Below are 15,942 nucleotides of genomic sequence, written 5' to 3'. Positions count from 1 at the left end.
AGTATTAATCTTTTTTTAATCTTTTTCTGATAGGTTAAAAAAAAAAATCTTTATTGCTGTATCTATTAAGCCCTTTACCAATTTGGTTTTTGGTTATCTCCTTCTGATTAATTAAGAATTCTCTCTATATATGAAGGATATTAATACAAATGAAGGAATTTATCAACTTACCACATATCTTTAGAACTTATTAACAAATTTACTTCTATATAGAAGGTTAATAATTACAAAAGTTAAATTGTTTATGTTTCCAGATTTGATATAATGCATTTTTTTAAAATTTTGTATTTTCTTCTAGAATTTCGAAGGAGTTTTAACATAATCTTTGATCTACCTGGAATCTGTTTTCACAGATGCTATGAAGAATCTAACTTTAAATCCCAACAGAACAGTGAGATTTATTTTCTTCCTTTGGATTACCTATATTTTCTGATTCCTACAACAAACGTGATTACATTTGTGTAAAAAAGAGTTTAAAAAGAAAACCAATGCTTAGATTCATCCTAATTCTTTAAAAATAAATTGCTTGGGGGTACTTCCAGTTACCTATCTTTTGGATCCCAGCTGAAGAAAACATTTAAGTCTCTGTTGTCTCGCAAGGCTTCCCATGGAATGTCGTCTTCTTCTGGCCGAAGATTCATCGACTTTATACTTTCTGCTAAGCTGACTGATCTGTGATATAGAAAATGCATTTATGTATTATTTCAATAATAAAACATCCATAAAAACATATTAGCTAGGGCTTTGTTTCACTAGAGAGAAAGGAAGAGAGGAAGGATTTACTATTAAGAAGTTCTCTTTTTTATAAGGTGAAAGAGAACCACGCATCGGTCATGCTGGTCTGAATGGAAACACAATCAAAATAAAGTGGATCAACATTAATTCCCGAAATCCTGTGCCTACAAGGATCCTTGTAAGCAAAAGATTGCCCATAGCCTAGCTGGCTTCTGTATGGAGCCCGGCAGTGTTCTCTCATTCCCACGACATGTGCCAGGTTCTTTCCCCTTTCTTCCCTGTACCCGGCCCCCACCCACACACACTTTCTCCTTTTTCCCATTTTTCCTTAGCTTAAGCCTGCTAATGTCACCCACGAGCCTAGCATGATCTAATCCCTTGTTCCTTTTTAGCTCTTACGCAATACTTACACATTTGCTTCAAGTAGAAGGTCTAACAACATCCGTTCAGTACGGACTTGTGCAAAATGAAGAGAATTATTCAGCCTGTTCCTAAAAGCGATAAACTCTGGGATCTTCTCAAATGCACCATATTTGTAAGCTTGAATAATATATTCTGAGGTCTGGGAAGGAAAGACATTACCTTGGTATAAATATTTCACAGGTCAGGCAATGAAGGCAAACCTTGCCAGCCAAAATAAAACAAAACAGCCAAACTAAAATTAAGATGTTGAATCTAATCTTTAAGGGTCTTGGTCACCAAGACGAATATCAGCTTTCTAAACGTTCCTTTTCTTCTTTCCTATACCAGAGTCAAACGTCTTCTCTACTAATATGACTACTAGTAATATCCAGCTGCTGCCGCCACCACACAGACTTTTTCTTAGTAGTTACGCTTTTCAATTCAACAGGACTGGAGGTTTGTTATACCACGTCAGTCAAAACTTTGGTTTGTGCCATTGGGGAAGGGATATTACTCCATGTTTTTCTGCATATGAGATAAACTGTCTTATACAAAGGTTCCAAAAACACCAGAATAATTTAACCACACCACCACCCCACCACCCCAAAAATCACTCTCCTTCAGAAAAAAGGCTGCTCCATGGTTTTGTTAATTTCTGAATACATATCACAAATATAGGGCATATATTACATCAGGATAGAAGTAAGGCGCCAAACAAAAGACCTATAAAAAACTCCTGTCATAATCCATTCTGAGGACAGAAAGACTTCATAAACCAGGTTACTTGTCCATCCAAACTACCTACAACCTCTGCTGGAAAAGTCCATAAACAAGTAAGTGAAGGACACACTCACCACATCTGCTTGAATTTAGATTAATACACATATACAGATGAAACATTGTGAACAGAGGCAAGGTAAAGAATACTCAACAGAAATGCTGGCACAATAGAACAAAATCTCAGGGAAGGACATTTCATAAGTGGGCCTATCCCATCGGTATTAGAAGTCAGGAGGGCACCCTTTGGACCAAGGAAAGTATAAAACTCAAAGCTGATGTTTGCCCCAAAGATCCTTTCTAGATCCTTTCCAGTCTTTTTTGCACAACCTCAATCAGCTTTGCCCCCATCTCCATAACGTTCTAATAATTTGCCCAATAGGAAAATAGGCCAATAGTTAACAACATACCCTCTGATACACAGCCTCGCAGGGTTCATTTCAGGCCGCGGGATTGCGCCACGGGCGCTAATTCAACTGCATTCGATGCGGCTTTTAAACCCCCATGGGACACCTCGGCGAGCTGTTTGCCTGCAGTATCTGGAGAAATTAAAGACGGACGGACACAAGAAAATTAAAAAGATTACTTGTGATCCTGCAGGTTTAAAGAAGGACTATCTGAAGAAGCTCAAGTGTACCTTCTAGCCTGATTAAAGGACAGCGACAGGCCCCATCAGGAAGAGGCCGAGTCACTCTAAACACACATGCCTATCCAATGGCCACCTGGCTTGGAAAACATAGCAAGGTTTACCAGCAGCCCTTGCAATAGGGACTTAGAACTTGAAAACAAACAGCTGGTTAGGAACATATGATCCAGCAATTAATCAGGATAAAAATATGACTGTAATCAAATTTATCAATTACAGTTCCAAAATAGGATATGATTAAAGAAAAAAAACCAGCCTTACCGAGTGCAGAAGCAGTTTTAATTTAGAAGTGGTCCCTGGAATACCACTTTAGAAAAAAGGCAACAGCTTTAAAAAGAGAAAGGGGGCAACCAAGAGGAACGTAGCCCTTGAACAAACTTAAGATGGTAACTCTGGCTCTCTGGCTGGTCTTTTGAGGACAGTCCTCCCTTAAGGCTGCGGCAAACTATCGGTGTGGAGCTAGGGGAGGGCCTGGGAAACTACCAATAGGACAAAGGCTGAGAAAGGACTATGACTCGGAGAAACACCCCCTATTGGAACTGCAGGCAAAAGTGGAAGCCACCAGCACTTTAAAGACTCCTGAATATCAGAGAGTGTTGTCCGTACCTGTTTCTACTCATTCATGAACCACTGAGGCTATTTATAGATCCCATTCGGAGTCCTGAAATGAACCCTGGTCACTAAAAATTTGCAAAATACATGGACATCAAATCCCTGCATAATGATTTTCATGAATACCCAGAGACTTCTAAAGGGAAATTTTTTTAAAGCATAAATACGTAACTTTTTTGGAGATATGAAAATCTAGCTCTAATTCTCATATTGTAAAAATCTATTCCCAAGTAAAGATGACAGCAGACAATGACCTTCCCGGAGAGAAAATTCCTGTGCAGACCTTCCAAATATAACTTTCAATTCCACAGCACAAAGCCTTAAAAAGCAGAAAACCATATTTTCCATTTAGGAGCAAAAGTATTCTTTCAAAGAGTTAGTTGGGAACTGAAATACATCAGTCACTCAAGTCACTCAGATCATCTGGGGACTCCAAAAACAACCAAGAATAAAAGATGCGGAGCACAGAGTTTTAGTTTCCAGAGGAATGTTTCTAATGCCACCAGAAGGTTTAACATATAGTATAATACTACAACCGAGATGTTTTTCAGCCTCAGGCTCCTACAGAAACAGTCCACCCTGGACTCCATTTTCCTATTTTGGGACTTGGCCTAAGCACTAAGGTTTAAGGTGAGTTTTCCTTGCTATACTGTGTTTTAGGATCCCCAAAGATTATCTACCTAATCTGATTAAATAAGCTCTGTCTTCTCAGTAGTAATAAAAATAAATGTCAAGCAGAGCATCCTAGTCCCAGATCAATAAAATACTATAATTTTATCAGGTTCAGCATCACAGACATTCAAATGAATTATCACTCCAGCCACATACAACCATCAGCAAAACACCAAAGATACAAAAAGCCGCTGAGGACAACATGCCCTCTCAAATCGCTCCTAGGGATCTCCTTTCCCTACTAAAATACTTTCATTTGTTGTGTGTGTGTGTGTGTGTGTGTGTGTGTGTGTGTCTTCAAAACAACTCTTCAGACACAATATTTGTGGGGGAATAATTAAAGCTTAATTTTTATTAGAATAAAATCATGTGTTTAGTAGCCAGGTGATGAACAATATGGCTCTGTAAGTATGCTAAATGACGGAAACGAGTCAAACCAGCCGTCAGGCTTGGACTCATCCCTTGTTTACCCCAACTCCCACCTCAAAACTATCTGAGAAACTAAACTTGGAAAAGAATTCTTCAGTAAATCAAATGTCTCTTTAACCTCTTCCTTAAAATACAGAAATGAGGTCAGAATAGTGAGATTTAAGGAACACATTTTTTCCGAGTTAGTAAAACTACTTGAAAGCGAAAGGGAAAGAACAGACAAGTGAACACAGTGAAAACTCAGCAACTTAGAATCCAACCGCCTACTCATGCTAAGAGATTTTAGAAACCCAAGGTCCAAAAGATACCCTCTGACCTCTAAGCGGGGCCAGCACCTTCTGAGCAATATGTTCAAATGCTGATGCCCACTTCCCTCTCTCCCTGGTCAGGAGCTATGGCACAAAATGAGGTCTGAACAGAGACACCAACCACAGGGGAGGAAAATAGGGCTTAAAAAGCACAGTTCACCATCCCTTGCTACAACCAGTTCTCTAGGCCATGCCCTGAAACTTGTCAGGACATTATTATGAGCTGAAAACAACAAACCTATATTCTATTGTTCAGGAATGCTTCTGCCCTGCCCCAGCCTTCTATTTAATACACCCTCAAGAACTAGACGGCAGACAGATTAGCATCAGCTGTTACAGTAACAAAACATGTTTTTTTAATCTTCATGAGTGTTTGTCATGAAGAACCCCAGAAACCAGTTTCCCGGCCCAATTTCTTGGTTGCTGTTAGACCATAACAACGGAGAGCTATGGGCAGATATCTGTCACAGCCCAACCCCATGGGATGAGTCTTAGAAGCACATGAGAACCAACGAGGCAGTGACCACCCTAGAAAACATGCCTTATCCTCACAAATGTTCCTGAGTGGTTTTGCATAGCTGGTCGACTGAGTAGAGACCATAAATATGGTTTTTCTACAAACACTTCTGCTTAACTGACAAGCAGAGACCAAGTCTGTTTGCAATGAAAAATATGGTGCAAATCCCATCCTTTCATTACGGCACAAAGAAGCCCTATCTTATTTATTGCTAGTAAAAAAAATACTACTGACCAAAGTTTCTTGAAATGACCTTCAACTGGTCAATTTTATAATTCTAAGAAAATATAAGTGCATTTGCTGTTGGCAAAGAGCACAGTGGTTTTAGACTTCAGAAATAAATCAAGGTAACAGAAAGCAGCTGCTATCGCAGAACCTTATATGGCATCCTCATGCCCTTGGAAAAAGTCTCTTAGAGATTAAAAGACTGATCTAAGAGGCATAACACTTCCTATTCTGTTAACATCCAGTTTTAAATTCAGCTTCATATGGATTCTATTAACACGCCCCTTCTATCAACCACAGATAACTCTTCACCTCTACCAAACACCTTGGCCAGTAAGCTATGGCCTAAGGGCAGGTGTGGGTACAGCATGGCACACCTCAACATGTGTACCTGTGACACTGGGAAGATGCTCTCTGAATCGTGTGCATTCAGCAGGCAAGACCATAATAAAAAATAAATAAAACTTTTTTCACTTACATCTTTCTGGTTGGAGTGGAAAAACCTGAGTGCGAAGTTACAGGATTGGGAGGCAGCAGCATACTGACCTAGGGATTCAGCGTATCGGGTCAAAAGATAACTAGGTAGGAAAGAAAAAAAAACATGTTACACTTACCCACCTTTAGTATCACAGACTACACATCAAATTACTATGGCAGGAAAGAGCTAAGCATGTGAAAAATTTAAGACATCCTGCCACAGAAATTATCTAATTCACAGAATTAATTTTTTTAAAAAGAGCAAAGTTAATTCAGTCTTGTGGGAGCCCTAGAGTTCCAGGTCATGCTTTCTTCACACGCAAGCTGTGAGAGCACAAAATACTGTCTTCCTGAAACAGCTCTACAGGGGATAGAGAAAATACCCTGATTTATCACAAAGAACAGTTACAATGCAAATTTGAAGGATCTGTGAGGTCAACAAATGGAGTACGTGTGTCAACCTCAAATGCAAGGCAGACGTAAAGACTTTAAAACAGGCTTCAAAGTATATAGCTGTTTGTTGTCTCTGAGGAAAATTTTCCTACCATTTCTAAATTGTGCAAATTTTAGCATTACTATAAAATGCTGGCAAATATAAACTCTTACTGTTTTTCAGTGGATTGTGATAGGTGATTATTTCATCTAAAATGCTCAATACCAGGAACAACTTTACTGCTAAAATAAAAAAGTTCGAGTTCCGAGTATAAGGGCCCTGCACTGGCAGCTGACTGCTCATTACTCAGAGTATATACTACCAACCCAATGGTATCGTGCTGGATATGCTTAGCATCAAGGCTGGAATACAGGTCCAACACTGGTTCAAATGCGCCCAGCACACAGTAGATTCGAACAAGCAGCAATTTGAATTGAGCATTGGAAGGGCTGTGGGTTAATCCCTCTTCCAGCAAAGCCAGGGCCTGCCACACAGCGGTCTCGTCACCTAGAACCAAAACATAAGAGCATTAGTCACAGATCTGCAAATAGAGAGTTCTCAAAAACAAAACCTTACTGACATCAGCACCTCCCCTAACTATTCTAAGAATGAGTTTAGGTGACAGAGAACAAATTTTAGATACACATCTGTAAGCAAAACAGATTTCCCTGAATAGACAGTCCCTCAACAGTTACCTCAGTTCTTAACCATGCATCTACAAAACTGATGCAAACTTTAAGCTGCCAAGTCTTGTGGAGGGAAGTTATGGAAACTCACAGAATCCTAGATTCCAAGAAGAGATGGACTTTGAGGGAGAACTGGCTTCCACCAACCTTCCCAGTACAGGATTTTCTCTACAAGGCCCCAGACAAATGCTTTCTCTAAACATCATTTGTCTTCTATCTGTAACTCTACCAATAGAATGTCAAATAATATTTGAAAAAAATTGCTCATTCATAAAATAAAGTGATACACTTTTTTGAGCCACCAAAACTCAAAAGGTCACATGTATCAATAGTCATAAGTTCTCTTTTAAGAATCTAAGAAAATAACATAAAATGCAGATAAAGCTTAATATACAAAAATATTCAGCGTACTAATAAAGGGGGGACAACTGAATTACAGTAACACCCACACATGGAAACACCACATAGCCATCTGATGCTAACAAAGAGTTTTTAGTAACAAGGGTAAATATTTTAGTAATAATGATCAGTAAAACACACAGAGAGAATTCAAATTAGCATGAAGAGTTCATCTTCAGTCTAAAAAAATATGCAGAGAAAGAGTAAAGGAAATATGAAAAATGTTAGAGTGCCTTGTGGAAGCAGGAAAAGTGAGATTAAAATAAACTGTTTTTCAAAATTTTTACAAGCTTTTACAGTCGGGGGGGAAAAACAGCTAAAGTAAAAGTTCTATTGAGCTTTTAAAATTATATCGTATATGCTTTTTTCCAAGAGAAAAGAAACAAGATAAAAAATTGGAGCTTCAGATAAATATCTAAAATCCTATCCACACTATGCAAACTACACATAATCTACTTAAACTATCATTAGGATTTTAATGTACTGCTTTTGAACTATAATTACTTTTACACAGTAGTAGTCATAGCATGCATCCAATTTTGCATTCTACTCTTTTACTTGTGTTTTCCCATATTGCTACCTGGTCTTTATAATCATAATTGTATTTAATTCAATACTTACTGGCCTACACTTAAACAACACTAGATATAAGACCTGAAGATAAGAGTCATGGGTAGTTCCTGGACTCAGAACTGAATAGAAGAGACAGTTGAACAATTATAGAGAAAAGATAATTTTAAAAAATCACAGTTATTCAAGGATAACTAGTATCAGGGAAAAAAACCCACATCTTTTTAAAGATCTCTTTAATATAGAAATAAAATTTTGCTTGACCAGTGTGGCTCAGCAGTTGAGCATCAGCCTAGGATCCAGGAGATCTTGGCTTGATTCCTGGTCAGGACACATGCCCAAGTTGTGGGCTCGATCCCCAGTGGAGGACATCCAGGAGGCAGAGCTCAATGACTCTCTCATCATTGATATTTCTATCCTCTCTCCCTCTCCCTTCCTCTCTCTGAAATCAGTAGACATATTAAAAATAAAATAAAATTTCAAAGTAAATAGCAAATAATGGCTTAATTTATACTTCTTTCTGAACTATTAAACCAAATATTATGAAAACATTTATCATTTTATTTTGCAAAATTTAGGATATAACTACAACTCTATACAAAGTCTTATCAAAAGAGCATCAAAGACTGATGAGATTTTCTTGGGACAAAATTTTCCTAACAAAATTTTATAATATAACAAAATGATATAAGATAAATGATTGCTCCTTACCTGTTTCTCTCCATATATCAATAAGTACATGGACAGCAAGGAGACAGTAATAGTCTGAAAACTGCAATTCGGTTTTCAAACAGGATTTCCCTACAAGGGGGGAAAAAATCATCTGTATTTAACATTTACTTAACTATTACTGCCCCAAATAAGTTTTTTAAATAGGAAAAGTGATAAGAGGAAGGAGAGAGGGAAAGGAAAGGAGTAAATACCACAAGAAAATATGCGCCATGAACCGAAGGATTCACGCAGTGAGACTAGAGTGAGCTGGAGCAGAAGGGCTCCAGGACAGAGGTGGTATCCCAAATGGTCCCACAGGGACAGCAGCAAGATTTGGAAGGTTTCAGGTGAAGAAAAGAACAGAAGCCAAGGACCATGTATAGCTAAAGTAATATCATGCTCATTACTTCACGTAATTATTTAGAATGCAGTTAGAGAAACACTGATATCACCTAATCAGATAATTAACATTTTATCACATATACCTAGCAATCTGAAGATCATCTGCTTCTAAATATCTCACAATTTACGGCATTCCTTTTGTTCACTTACATAGTCTATATAATTATAAATATTAAGGCATATAAGCAGAAAATGTGACAATTATCATAAACTATGCAACTCATATGAGCACCAATGTGATAGGTGGCTCACCAGATTGGGAAGACTATGGAGAACTATAATTACTTAAAACTCCGAGCTTAATATTGTATGGCAACTATACTTAAGTTTTTAAAAAATGAAATGTGGAAAAAAATAATAATAATAATTAAAAAAAAAAACTCCAAGCTTTAGAAAGGCTTTGTATTTTAGTACTTGGATAGTCTTGCCACTTGAGAAAATATTCTCCTTGCCAAACTCATTAAAACAGGATGCTGTGAGTGATTAAAAACAAAAACTAACTTCTAAGTCTTAGCATATCAGGGGACAACTGCACATTTTGAAAGGTTGCTCACCAAATTCCAGTCCATGCTGGTACCTTAACATCAGTTCTCTGACCACACTCAATTTCTGATTTTTATCCATAGTGTGGTACAAGCCCAGTAACCTCGTCAGCTGCACCACACACAAATGCTGCTGCAGAGCTCTGATGTCAGCAGGCAGTGCCAGCTTATCCTCTGTTGGTGTTGACAAAGGAACAACTCCAAGTAGCTGATTAATAAACTGCAGAGTGGGGAAAAAAGGAGGACAGGTCTCAAAACAGAACTAGTCTTTAGTAGGACATAATTAACAAATACTGAAATGGTCTAGAGAAAGCTATCAAGCAAAAATAAAAATTTAAAACCCCATTTTCTATACCAAAATTGCTAAAATAAAAAATTTTCTAATAGCACACAATGCTGGTGAAACTCCAGGGAAACTGGCACTCTCATTCATTACTGGCCAAATGAATGAGACACTAAAAGATCAACTGAATTGTGAAAATGTTTCACAAATTATAACATATCAACATCATATATAATGTAGCAATGAAACAGTTTAATTAGGAAGAGAGTAGAAAAGAGCAGATGACCAAAAACAAACAAACCTAAATTATACTGATACTCAGATGCATTCCTAAAGGAAATATTACGCACTGAAAGAGATAGTTATGGCATGTCAGTGGTCTTAAATTGCGTTTGTAACTAAAGTTTTTATTTTGAGATAATTACAGATTCACATGCAGTTTTAAGAAATAACAGAGAGAGATCCCATGTACCCTCACCCAGTTTCTCCCAAAGGTAACATCCTGCATAAAAATATGTTTAATTCTTTGAATTTGGCAAGAACTTTAAAAAACACCAGTTCCTGTTGTACATTTATTAAAAACAGGCTTATTTTCACTCACTCCCAAAATGCTATTAAGATGACAGTAAAGAACAAATGCGAATTAACTCATAAGGATCAGGAATATGTAAACAGATAACAAATAAAAACCATTAATAGGATTTCAAAAAAATTAAATAAATAAATAAATAATTTCAAAAGAAAAAGAGCAGAAGGGCAGGTGGTAATAACTGGCATATGGCATGCAACAGGGATGATCAAGCAGCAAACCGATTCCAGCCAAAAAACCTTGTAAGACTCAGAAATAAAGGGCAGTGGGTGTCTCTGAAAGCTAAAGCGCTGACGGGGCTGAAATAGGAGAATTTGCTAAATTCTGTCTAAGAAGTTGGAACCCTCCCCAAGCTCACAGACTGACTTCCTATATCTAGCAAAAGCATGGGCGTTTACTCTTAGAAGCTGAACCAGAGACATTGTAGACTCAGGGAAAGCAGGCATAGCTGGAAATGTAGATAAAGTGAAACTCTACTTATTCAGTGATGAGAGCCCCAGTCCCCCTCCCCTTACTCCTAACCAGATTCCAAAATGATACCAGCCAAATGTTTAAGTCCCCAAACTGAGATGGTAGCAAATAGGCTCTATGAAAAATATTTCTGCAGTGGGGAGTGGAAGTGGGGGAGGAGAGGTTTGGGAGAGAATGGAACAGATCTATTTCCTCATGGTTTTAGACTACACTAAGAGGAGTTGTATACTTTTATGGTTGTGCAAAACTGGTGAAATCTGAATAATGTCAGTGGGTGATATCAATGTCAATTTCCTAATTATGATATACTAATTATACAGTATGTTACCACTGGGGCAAAATGGGTGAAGGGTATACAGAGTTCTCTGTGTTGTCTTATAAGTGCATATAAATGTACAATCATCTAAAAAAAAACAACCAACAAACATAAAAACAGAAAAGGAGAATCTAATTATCTACCAGGGACTTATTCTCATTGTGGCTTAACTTAACAAGAAATCATGCCTTTAATCTGATAGTCCCTAGAGTACTTGGCTTCACAGAGCAGCTATCTTGATATCTCATGTTCACCACTCTCACACATTTTAGAAAGGAAATCCACACACCTAACCTAGTTACAACAGATACAGGCACCCAACAGAATTCCAAATTGGACTTACTTTTGTACACTGTGCAGCAGGCAAGAGGTCAACAAACACCTTGAGGTCTGTAAAACAACAAGGTTTATCCCCAAACTTCTTAAAATACTGAAACATTAATTCTTCTGGGTCACCTAAGAGAGCAAAATAAAAACCACTAAGTTACTCGTGGACTGAAGCTATTTCTAATTTAAATGAAAGGTCTGATTTGAAAAACATTTATTTCGATTAAAATTTTGCTTGAATAAGGCTGAATGAGAACAACAATGAGGGCTGGAAGATGGCTTGCCCAGTAAAAAATAAAAAATACTTTAAAAAGGAGTAGAATCTCACAAATTCAGTTTACTTATTATTACACTTAGGAAATGTGAAGCTTCTCATTCAATTAAAATTTAAATAGCTAAAAAGTTTTCATTAAAGTTTAAATAAAGACTTGTTTATATGCAAACATTAAACAAACATGCTTCTCTCCACAACAGTTCCTCAACTACTTCAGAAGTATCAAGTAAACGTTAATTAAATGAAAGGCAACGCTGGTGAAAAGGCACAGCAACTGAAGAGAAAATAACTGGGAGGAACCACAGGCCAGTAATTCCAACAAAAGCAACCAGTTCATTTTATTTTTTCCTCAAATTAAAAAGAAAAATAACAAAATGTTCTCCAATTCAACTAGATTTAAGCAGCAGATATTTTAGTCAAGGATTCCTGTAAGATTGTACGTTCCAGTTCCTATTCATATGCCTCTGGGAAGAGAGGTCGAGAGCTTAAAGCAGACTGTCACAGGACTCTGTTCCAAAAGAGACTGAGAATCACTCACTAGTCTGGTAATAAATAAATTAGTTAATTAAATTGTGGAGACTAGACAAATTCACAGATTTGTACAATGTGAGCTGGTGAAAGGGAAGAGGAAGATAGAATTTGAATGCAGCAAGCATCAAAGCAAATCCAAATACTTATAATGACTGGGGGAAGAGCTTTCTTTGGAGCCTTAAAAAATGAAATTGAAAAATTAAAAAAGTTTATTATCTTAAACTTAACCAAATTTAGGGCATAATTACTATAAGCTAACAGTATCAGCAAAGAATTACTGCTTTGGGAGGGAAGGGGTGCCATTTTTCCAACAATATTGTAAACTAACACAATATGACACACTTCACTTCTTGTGCAGCAAGCTCAAAAAGAACCATTTTACAAAAACATCTAAATGCTTCATCAGATTTCCTAAAGGCCTCTTTTAATGCTTCACTATCCAAACCATTCTTTTCTCCCATGCTGTCATTATCCTGATAAACTTTCTCTTCAACTGTTATTTGCCCTAAGTCTGCTAGACAGTGTTTCATCAATGTGAGTTCTGGGAGAAGATTTTCAAGAAATCCTGAAACTTCAAGAAATCCTGACACTTTTATAAAACTGGCTATTTTACTTTGAAATTGATTTTAACATTATTGTTGGGTCAGCAAAAAAAAAAAAAAAAAAAGTACGACAGACTCCGGTGGACAAGGGAGAGATTGAGGGCTAATTTTGTAAATGATCTGTTCATTAGTAAATATTTTCAGATTATATGAAGACATCTGCTTCCCACACATGACACTGTCATTGTAGGCCTCTGATAATGAACACTGCACCTGGGTATCAAGGGCTTCCCACGGTTCCCAAATATCGCTACAATTTCTTACCCAGTTTGTACTCATCATTAAAACCTTGACGTCGTAAACGTCTAATCAGCTCCAGTTTAGCTAGATGTGGTCCTCGAAGATGGCGAGAACTTTTAGATTCTTCTGTTATTCGATCTTCTATAAACTTCACAGCTTCTTCTGCAGAATAATGTACTTCTCCTTCTAAAGAGCTGGGTATAAACACACAAAAAAGGTATTTTGTGCCTCTGCTGTCCATTTCTAAAACTTAAAGTCAAGCCAAACTGACTTGAAGAAACAAATTAAAAAATAAGGAAAGGCATTTAGATAATTATAAAGTAATACAAATGGGAATAAGAGAGCTATACACATCTTCTGGCAGCCAACATGGCACATGGCATATGATTACTCCCAACTTTGGTATTTGATTACTACAGTGATTAACCACCTCTACCTCTTTCTTTAAAAAGAGAATGGACAGCCCACCAGGCATGGCTCAGCAGCTGAGCATCGACCATGAACCAGGAGATCGCGGTTCGATTCCCCGTCAGGGCACATGCCCGGGTTGTGGGCTCCATCCCCAGCAGGGGGCGTGCAGGGGGCATGCAGGAGGTAGCCAATCAATGACTCTCATTGATGTTTTTCTCTCTCTCTCTCCCTCTCATTCCTCTCTCTGAAATCAATAAAAACATATTTTTTTAAAAAAGAGAATGCATAATTTTTGCAATAATTTTTACTTTATAATTTTTAAAAATGGAGGAAAAAATCTTGCTTTGAAAGGGAAAAATTATTGAGACAGAAAACAAAATTCAATTAGGCTTACAATGTAAAACATATTAAAAAGTATCATTGTAAAATAAAAAAATAAAAAAACCAAGCAACAACAAAAGTGCCATGTAATTCAGGAAAGAAGACAACTTACTGTTCACCTTCAGCAGGAGGAGTCCAGGCCTCTTCAATCAGTCGAAAGACAGAATCGAAATAAGTCAGATAGAACTGCCAGTCATCTGAGCTAAAATCAGATTAAGTGGTACACACAGGATTAAACCAAGTTGTGACAAATCTGCCTTAGGAACCATGATATTCAACTTATTTTCTAAGATATATTTTAATCTTTACTAGGCAAGACCCATCCCTCCCTCTGGGTTTCCTCTACAGCCCCAAAAGGGCAGCACCCCAAAGGTGTTTTCAAAGTAAAAAACTTCTAAGAGACTACTCTTTCCTTCAATAAAATGACCAGGTCTAGAAAACTAATATTCTTAACAGAAAACTCCCCACATTAGCACTTCCTAAATAGGGGGAGGGGGAGTGGGAAGTCTCTCTTTTTGACCAATATCGAATATTCAATTTGACAAATGATTTTCAGTGTTCTTTTAAAGACCTAATAACTCTTTACTGAAAGATGATGGTTCATCAAAAACTTTAAAAAATATCCAGGACACACTACTAAAAGATTTTACTTTATGCCCAGAGATCTCAAAAAACATAGACAAAAAAACATCTACGTGTTTTGACACCTGACACCTGAAATGTCCCACTCTAGCCCCACACATCTATGTGTAATGACACCTGAAAGCCCCACTCTAGTCTCATAGTCCAAAAAGAAGCATCTACTTACTTTTTCAGTAAGAGGCGCCGGGAAAGGGCATTGCACTCTGGCCACCTGCTCAGCTTCTTGTACATAGCCATGCATTTATTTTCCCGACTCTGAATCTCACTGGTCAACTTCTCTACAATTAAAAGTTATAATAGTTGGTAAGCTGGTTTCATTTCTGCTCAGAAACCAAAATAAAGTCCAAACACAAAAAGAAAAATATCACATTTTCACTCTCTCAGAAAATGGAGCCACTATTAGATACAAACTTCTTACTAAAAATGATTTTACTGAAAAGGAAAAAGTACATTTCTGATATTAAACCTTTACAATATTTTTTTCTGTAAAATACAAAGATCCAGAATGTATTGAGTTGAGGCTCTAGTATGTAGGACACACATATAAAACCCCAACAGAACCTAGAGACTGGTATATTTAGTCCACAGACAGACTTCCCATCAACACAGCTCCAAAGCATGGAACGGAATAAGCCTGCACTGGAATGGGATGGGCAGGGTGAGAGGGATGTCAGGGGAAAGATAAAGCATGAGCAGAGATGAACCAAACTCTTCCCAACAGCCAAGAACAGAAACACTACAACTATATTTCTGACGAAATTAAATTTGCCCATTTTTAACACATTAGCAGATTAAGGATACTGACAATTACATTATGAATTTCCTATAGAGAATCTAAATTTTAATTACACACAGAAGTACAATGTAGATGAGTAAAAACCAAAAGACTGACTTGTACCCATCTGCAAGGAAGCTGAAGTCAGAGAGTAATGTTAAAAAACACACAAAAAAAACCTTTTCCTACACTTTATATAATTAACTATCATTTAGTATAACAGTTCTATGACTGCACAGTCTAGTAAAGGATATATAGTACATACTTGTATGAAATAAAGTTTTTTAATGACTGTACCAAATGAGAGCACTGAGGTTACTCATCTACAGTTAGTTACTCCCAAGGACTGTAAAGGCACAATTAAAAAACCAAGTTTACTGAGACAACAACTCCATATCCAAGAATTTCTCCTAAGGAAATCATCGAACATGTTTAAATAGTTAGAAACCAAAAATCTTCATTATGCCCGGCAAGGTGGCTCAGTTGGTTGGAGCATCATCCTGTGCACCAAAAGGTTGCAGGTTCAATTCCTGGTCAGGGCACATACCTGGGTTGCA

At 37.3% G+C, this 15,942-nt stretch overlaps 1 protein-coding gene across 3 annotated transcripts in view; it reads right to left on the bottom strand.

Annotated features, from left to right (window-relative positions):
- The window catches only part of NAA25 (N-alpha-acetyltransferase 25, NatB auxiliary subunit), a 41,638-nt gene that overhangs the window by 11,420 nt on the left and 14,276 nt on the right, over positions 1-15,942 (bottom strand). For all 3 annotated transcript variants that reach the window (XM_081123351.1, XM_081123349.1, XM_081123350.1), the window contains 10 exons: positions 14,777-14,888; positions 14,081-14,170; positions 13,201-13,370; positions 11,546-11,658; positions 9,556-9,763; positions 8,600-8,689; positions 6,560-6,740; positions 5,802-5,901; positions 1,146-1,297; positions 547-672 (listed from right to left, as the gene is read on the bottom strand). In XM_081123351.1, the coding sequence (XP_080979477.1) occupies positions 547-672; positions 1,146-1,297; positions 5,802-5,901; positions 6,560-6,740; positions 8,600-8,689; positions 9,556-9,763; positions 11,546-11,658; positions 13,201-13,370; positions 14,081-14,170; positions 14,777-14,888 (1,342 nt within the window). The remainder of the gene's footprint in view (positions 1-546; positions 673-1,145; positions 1,298-5,801; positions 5,902-6,559; positions 6,741-8,599; positions 8,690-9,555; positions 9,764-11,545; positions 11,659-13,200; positions 13,371-14,080; positions 14,171-14,776; positions 14,889-15,942) is intronic.

The sequence above is a fragment of the Miniopterus schreibersii genome (assembly GCF_964146895.1).
Source record: "Miniopterus schreibersii genome assembly, chromosome: 20".
NCBI lineage: Eukaryota > Metazoa > Chordata > Mammalia > Chiroptera > Miniopteridae > Miniopterus > Miniopterus schreibersii.
The sequence above is the reverse complement of the archived record's forward strand: the minus strand, read 5'-3'. Positions and strand labels throughout refer to the sequence as shown.